At 51.3% G+C, this 7575-nt stretch overlaps 1 protein-coding gene across 1 annotated transcript in view; it reads left to right on the top strand.

The window, feature by feature from the left end:
* The window catches only part of ZC3HAV1L (zinc finger CCCH-type, antiviral 1-like), a 12300-nt gene extending 5808 nt beyond the window's left edge, over positions 1–6492 (top strand). The window contains exons 3-4 of the mRNA XM_006887216.1: positions 5204–5588; positions 6344–6492. Of these exons, the coding sequence (XP_006887278.1) occupies positions 5204–5588; positions 6344–6492 (534 nt within the window). The remainder of the gene's footprint in view (positions 1–5203; positions 5589–6343) is intronic.
* The last annotated feature ends 1083 nt before the right edge of the window (positions 6493–7575 follow it).

The following is a 7575-nucleotide window of genomic DNA, read 5'->3' as shown; positions in this document are numbered from 1 at the left end:
CAGTTGGGTCACCTTTCTTTGGAATGGGAACAAATACAGATCTCTTCCAGTCAGTTGGCCAAGTGGTTCTTCTCCAGATTTCATGACACAACTTGGTGAGCACGTCCAGGGCAGCATCTGTTTCCAGTAAAATGTGTCACATTGCAGTTTATGTTGGGTGCTGGAAAACTCAGAACTTGAGCTGTGTAGTTTGTACAGTTAACTGCTTCTTGTGTGGCACCATTTCTTTTTGGATCTTTACAAATATATTGTCACACTTTGAGGTCCTTACATTTGAGCATTTCTTCGCCCCAGCAGGGGTGATGGCAGTAAGCCCTTCAGGTCCAGTAGTGTAGGACATGAACCAGGAGTGGGGTTGGCTAAACCCTGTGGAGCAGCAGGCCCAGGGGACAGGAGGAGCGGAAGCTGCCATACTTGGGATTGGTCCATTTGAAGCCCAGTGGGGTGGCAGAGCTGACCGGTCCATACGCCGTACTCACATAGCCCCAGCTGAGTTCCACGCACATTGTTTGTGTTATTAGCAGGCTGGCCAGTCCCCTGAGTGGGCCACCAGCACCTAAGTCCACATTTCCCCACAGTGATTCTGTAAGTACCAGGCTGTGGCACGGTAGTTCTGCACCAGCCTCTTAACTGAGGTGTCTGTGGTTACTGGGTCAGTCCATCTCAGCAAAGCCTTGGTCTTTTTCTACCCATACTCCACTTTTCTGAGCACGAGGTCCTTGAGACTGGCTCACAGCATGCGGAAGCGTGACCCTCTATCCTTAGAAGCTCTCTGGCTGCGTTTCCTCCAAGACTACTTCGTTTAGTCTTTTGGCAGACCATGGTGTACTCAGTTTCACCAACACAGGTCAGATTCGTTGCCCTGCAGCTGAGGAAGGGGGAAAGGGTGAAGGAGTAGAACAAGTAACTACTAGGAAGAAAAATGGGATAATTACAGAAATGGCCCATAATAAAGAAGAGGAAGGGTGTACACCAGGGATAGGCCCTATCTCAGTGTATGGAACAGGTCATCCGGGAGGGTGGGCTTTGTGAGGATACAATGTGGCATCGGGATTGGAGGAAGACTGAAGAACAACCTGACTTGCTGAAACTGCAGAGGACTTGAAGCAGTTGCTGCATAGAGTCTAGTCCAGAACTGGCGCCTTCAATATGAGTTGAAGCTGAACACCAAGAAAACGAAGATTCTCACCACCGGGCCGATTATGATAGACAGTGAAGAGATAGAGATTGTTAACAGCTTCAGTTTGCTTGGTTCCACTGTCAACACCAACATTCTTGGTACCAGCAGCCAGGAAATCAAAAGACTAATTATATTCAGACAATCTGCTGTCAGGGACCTCTCCAGAATACTGAAGAGCAACGATGTCAGTCTAGAGACTGAGGTGCACCTGATCCAGGCCATAGTCTTCTCAATTACATGCTATGCTTCAGAAGGCTGGCCAGTGACTAGGGAAGATAAAAGGAGAATTGATGCCTTTGAGCTGTGGTGCTGGAGAAGAGTATTGAATATACCACAGACTGCAAGAACAAACAGTTTCATCCTGAAGAGGGTGAAGCTGGATTATTCCTTAGAAGCGAGGATTCTGAAGCTCTGTCTGACATACTTTGGGCATGTTTCAAGGAGAGACCAGTTCTTGGAAAGGGACACGATCCTGTGGAGGGTGGAGGAACATCGTAAAAGAAGAGGACCCTCGAGATAGATTGACTCAGTGACTGGGTAATGGAGGTAGGTGAGTCAGAGACAATAATGTTGTTGGCTCAGGATAAAGCAGGGTTCAGAGAAGTGCATAGGGTTGCTATGAGTCACAGGCAACTCAAGAGCACATAACAGCAACAAGGAACAAGTACATAAAAGTTTATGGTGATACTTGTGAAAACTTGGAAGAACTGGACAAATTCCTAGGCAAATACAGTTTGTCCAGATTGGTTCTAGAAGACACACACCCCTAGGGTACTTATGTGGATGTTTACAGAAACCAGAGCTTGAGTTAAAAGTCCTCTTTAAAGAAAACATCTGGTGTGTGGAGGGTTGGGTTTGTGTGTGTGTGTGTGTGTGTGTGTGTGTGTGTGTGTGTGGTTTTATCTTGGACTTTGCGTCAGATTGTGGGGGAACAGGGCCTCCTCTCTGGAGGCCGAGCCTGGGAGCGGCTTCCTGGCAGATGTGTTTTTGTTCCTGTGTCACACACAATGAAGAGAAGTCTGTCCCGGGGTCTGTGGTCCCTCTCTGTGTCCATTCTTCTTGTTACTAAGTTTGTTGTTTGTTTGCTTAACCAGTTCTCACTCCCTTCCTTTCTGGATAAACTTCAGAATCAGTTAAATCCCGGAGCAAAGCTTAGGTTGGTTTATTTTTTTAAAGGAACTAGGAATTGCTTTAAAATGAGTTTGCGTTAGAGACTCAGCATCACAATTTTAAGCAGCATGTTCTTATTTTGTGTATTTTTCATTTCAGGATTTTTATTTTTTGTCTTTAATTCTGTTGTGTGAGTGGAAGTTTACAGATCTTACAGGCTTTCGTTCATTCATTCATATATATTTTTCTTTAAGACATTCACTCCAGTTGATGAATGTAATTAATCACATTAAACCCCTGTTGTCTGTCACCTCTCCCTTTGCTGTGTTTGAAATGAGCTGCCCAGCTGTTCCACAGTCTCCTCCCATAAGGCTTTATGGCCCCAGAGACCTAACAGAGGGTGTGTGAGTTGGAATCCAGACGACCTCAGGCGGTTTTAACTAGTTTGGTACACTGTTGCATGCCCTTGGCTCCAGTTAAGAGGTGCCAGCAGTTCCTTTCTATTTCCATTGAGCCCCTGCTTCCTCGCCCTTGTTTTTGGGTAAACGTTGACCATTGATCTCCTCTCATTTACACAAGAAGGAACATGTTCCTCAGCCTCACTCTGCTTTGTGCGCCAGCCTGTCTGTTACTTGGGTGATGGGTGGCTGGAGGAGGTGGCGTCTGTTTGCTGTTTGACTTGAGCCAGATGTTTGTGACCTGAATCGATAACTCAAATCTGGCCAATTGAGGTCCTGTGACAGTCCCGAGAAGGCGTCAGGGCTTCAGGGCCGAGGACTGACTAGTGCCAGGATTCTTCATATGTGGAACCTGGTCAGCGTGACTAACCACCCAGTTTGTGGGAGGCAGAGAGAGAGACAGAGTGTGTTTGTGTGTGTGTGTGTGTGTGTGTGAGAGAGAGAGAGAGAGAGCGAGAGCGCGAGAGTTAAAATTGTGAGAGCGAGATGTGAGAGTGACCAGTGATGTCAGAGCGGACAGCAGCAGGTTCTTGGTTTGCCTGGCGTGAGCCCCATTCCTAGTCCCAATGGAGCTGTTAACAATACCCCATTTTGCCCTTGCACTTTCTGTCTTGGCTCGCTCTCTCTGGAAGCAGAGCTGAAGGTAGCGTTCATGTGCACATGGCTAGAAGGGGCTCCCCAGGGAGTGAGGGGACAGGACAGAGGTGGGGAAATGCTGTAAGCAAGGTGATGGCTGGCCTTGGCGCGGTCCCCGAGGGGAAGGGAAGCAGAGGTGGTTCTGCAGAATTGGCTGGCCTTGCAGCAAGCCGGGGCCTCACTGGCAGCCCCTCGCTGGGTGGTCAGTTGAGGGGCCCGAGTGTGAAGGTCACAGGGAGTCATTGCAGCCAGTGTCCTGGCCTGTAGATGAGTTGGGCAGTGTAAGAGCGCTGTTCCACTGCCAGCCTCTGTCCATTCAAGGAGTGTGGTGCCCTCTGATGGCCAGTGCAGCTGAGGAGGCGTCGTCTAGGGTGCACCTCATTATGTTTCATTTCTCTTTACTGTGCTTCGCTGATACAGATACGTGGATTTTTTTTTCAGTGGGAGGTTTGCGGCAGCCTCTGTAAGGCATTTTTTTCCTAACAGTGGTGCCCATTTGTGTGATGCACTTGGTCATGCTGGCAGTATTTGAAGTACTATCAGAGGACGTGCATGCAGTCAGCAGACACCTTGGAGCAGGGCTGGTGACACGTCATGTCGCATACTTGGGGCATGTAATGAGGAGGGTCATTCCCCGCAGAAGGGCAGCGTGCTGGGGATGATGGAGGGTCAGCAAAAGAGAGGAAGACTCAGTGAAGTGAGTGGACCCAGTGGCCGCAGGCGTGGGCCTGAGCCTGGCGGAGATCGGGAGGACGATGCAGAAGAGGGCAGGATGCCCATCTGTGTGAGACCTGACTTGATGACAGCTGACCACGTTTCCAAGTTCAGAACACTTTCTGAAGACCACATAAATAAACAACACTTGGCACCAGTATCGAACCCTTCCTGGAGAGCCACACCCACTGCCATGAGTCAGTCCCAACTCCCAGTAACGCTGCCTCGGGTTCTGGGGCTCGATGTGTGTCTTTTCAGGAGGAGACCACCTTGACCTTGGCCCTGGAAGCATCTGGGTGGGGTCCAAGGCCAGCCTTCTGGTTAACAGCCCAGCACGGAGCCTACCGTGAAAGCCACCAGGACTGCCTCCAGTAGGGGACTCTCTGGTGTCAGCATAACCGTTCTAAGCTCTGGAAAAGCCAAAAACATGAGCCTGACTCCCTTTATTAACTGAACCCAAGGTCTGTCTGAGCTGAGCCTGTCCTGCCTGCTGTGAAGACCAGTGAAAAAGAATATTTTTCATAAAATACTATATAACATGGGAGAGTCTATTGCAGTTCAAATCCACCAGATGCTCTGCTGGAGAAGGAAGGGCAGTCTCCTCCTGTACCTGTCAGATCCAATTTGACGGCGCGTGCGCACGCGCGCGCGCACACACACACACACACACACACATAAAATAATAAAATAAAAATTTTTAGAAAAATGGGAGAGTCTAGAGAGCAGAGGACAAATACTGCATAAGACCGTTAATATAAATATAGAATGATAACTGGTGAGATGTGTATAAACAGGGCAGGGGGAGGGAGAAAAGGGGAGGGTGGAAATCCCTGGGATGTCAGAGTTAGGGGTGATGGGAGGGAGTGTGTGTAGGAAAGAATAGGATTTTCAGTGGAGACTCAGGGTCATAATAGCCACAGATCAACAGTAATGAGTCATATAAAATGCAGTATATATGAATGACTGTGTGAAATACAAAGTAAACGAAAGATTGTATAAAATAGACCTGTGTGAATGGAACACAATGTATATGAATTATTATGTGCAAACCAATTTAAAAGCCCAGAAGCAGAGGATTGAAACCGAGCCCGCCTCACCCTGCCAGGTCTGCTTACTCTACAACCGAGGGGACGCGCTTTACGGCTACTGCCCCCTCAGGGACAAGTGCACCAAGTTCCACGTGTGCAGGTCCTTTGTCCGCGGGGAGTGCAAGCTCCCCAACTGCAGACGGTCCCACCAGCTCATCCAGGACGCCGCCCTCAAGGTGGTCGAGGACCAGGGCCTGAGCCTCGGGAGCACCATCCATTTCCAGATCATCGCTGCCTACAAGCACATGACGCTGCACCGAATGCTGGGGAGTCCAGGTGAGAGCCTGGCGGGGAGTCCAGGTGGGAGCCTGGCGGGGAGTCCAGGTGACAGCCTGGCAGAGATGCGGGCGGAGCCCTCAGCCATGCCCGGTGGGGACAGGGCCAACTCTGGCTTCTGGGAGCGTGGGCAGGAGGAAGTGGTTCCCGTGTGCGCTGCTGCCTTGGCCTTTGGAAAGCTTACAGTCTAGGAGAGTCACGATTCAACTTTGGCAGCCCTCCGTGTAGCGGAGTGGTGTTCTCAGTTTTCACAAGCTGACCACCAGGCCTTTCTTCCTCCTTACAAGTCTTTTTTAAATTTACTATGTGTGTGTGTGTACCGTCAAATTGATCTGATTGATACAGGAAGAGATTATCTCTCCTTCTCCAGCAGAGCATCTGGTGGATTTGAACCACGCTCCTCTGGGATTGCAGTGCAGCATCCTGCCATTAGGCCACCAGAGTTCCCTAATCTTCCTCCTCACACGTCTTGGAGGAGCTCTGGTGGCTTGGTGGTCAAGAGTTGCACCCCCAACCCAAAGGCATACAGTTCAAACCCAGCAGGTGCTCCGTGGGAGAAGGGTGAGCAGTCCCCTCCCACTTGGTTAACTGCGTCTGAACTGGTTGGAGGGACAGCTGTGAGTCGGTTCTGACTTAAGGGTACATAATGACCACAGCCATGTCTAGTCTCACACGGCGTTCAGCTAGTCCTCCAGGGAGTGACTCTGAATCACGAAGGAGTGACTTGCTGCTTTCTGGTGATGCTTTCCATCTCACCCAGAAGCTCTCTAAGTCCAGGGTCTTGGCGTCTCCACTGAGCTCTGCTTAGTTGCACGGATGCTCACAGTACAAAGGGAGACAGGAGTGTGTTGAGAACGCTCACCTCTTTCTGGTCTTTGCAGTCGTTCCTGCTTCTGGTGCTGAGCCTGCCAAGGGCCCTGGGAAGCAAGGGGCACGAGGAGCCGTGGTTGCAGCGGCCAGTCGGCCTGTCTCTGCCCCTGCGGCCAAGGAGCCGGGCCCAGGAAAACCCCACAGGATGTCGGTGAAGTAGACGACACAGCAGCTCGGGAGGCCCGAGAATGGGCTTTGTTCAGTTTTACCTCACAGCCGTGCCTTCGTGAAATCATTTACTAATCTTGGTGCTAAAGAAACGAGCAGCTAAAGCACACAGCTGCTCAACACAAGATCAGTGGTTCGAACCCACCAGCCTGACCGGAGAGAAGAATGAGACTGTGTCGTTTTTGTGAAGAGGACAGCCTTGGGAGCCTGTGCGGCGGTTCTTTCTGGTCCTCGGGGTCACTGGAATCAGCAGTGGTTTAGGTCCTAGAACATGCAGAACTAGAGTCTGGTTGTGGGGGCAGGTGGGCAGTTGGGTGGCCGAGGATGAGCTGGACGCTGAATGGGCGGAGAGGGATGAGTCTGGGTGCCGATGGGCTTGGTCCAGGGCAAGGCCTCCAGGTGCGGTGCTGGCATCCCCTGGTGGGCGGGGTCTTCTCGGTGAGGGCCCCGTGGTACTGTGCTGCAGTCTCCCCTCCCTGCCCTGCCCGCCTGTCTTCACGACCAACTCGTGATTGGAGACGTGGACACCTGTGCCCTGTCCTCATGAATACTGTCCTCTGCTTACACATGGTCCCCCACGTGCAGTCAGGGCCAGTGTCCTCACGTGTCCACGCGCCACATTCAGGTTTTGGGTAAGGGACGGTGAATATCACACCTCTGAACGTTCTCACAACACTGAATGTCCAACTTAAACGCTTTGACTGAGTGCCTAGAGCTGAGACGGCCCCTCCCTTTTCGGGGGTGTCTGTGCATCTTCCTGGGGTGGTGTTTCCATGTGTCTCTGCTCCATCCAGTTTCTACATGTCCCTGCATTTCAGCGACCCTACACTGTGGTGATGTGAGTGGCCGCTGGTCAGACCCTTCACTCCCAAGGTATCAGCCGCCCTTTGTGCTTTGAAAACTAACTTCCATGACTCCGTCATCACCCACTGTGGTGGAGCACCCAAACCCTGGGCTCTCCCTACTGGGACTGCTTCAGCCTGCCTGCAGTCCTCTGGAATTTCACCAAAGCCACTGCCGTGCTGCAGACCTGCGTGGCCTGGACCCGCTGCCGTGCTGCAGACCCGCCTGGTCC

The sequence above is a fragment of the Elephantulus edwardii genome, unplaced genomic scaffold (genome assembly GCF_000299155.1).
Source record: "Elephantulus edwardii isolate Elephantulus edwardi_28Jun2011 unplaced genomic scaffold, EleEdw1.0 scaffold00055, whole genome shotgun sequence".
Classification (NCBI taxonomy): Eukaryota; Metazoa; Chordata; class Mammalia; order Macroscelidea; family Macroscelididae; genus Elephantulus; species Elephantulus edwardii.
Note: the sequence above shows the minus strand (reverse complement) of the source record. Positions and strands in the feature narration are given on the sequence as shown.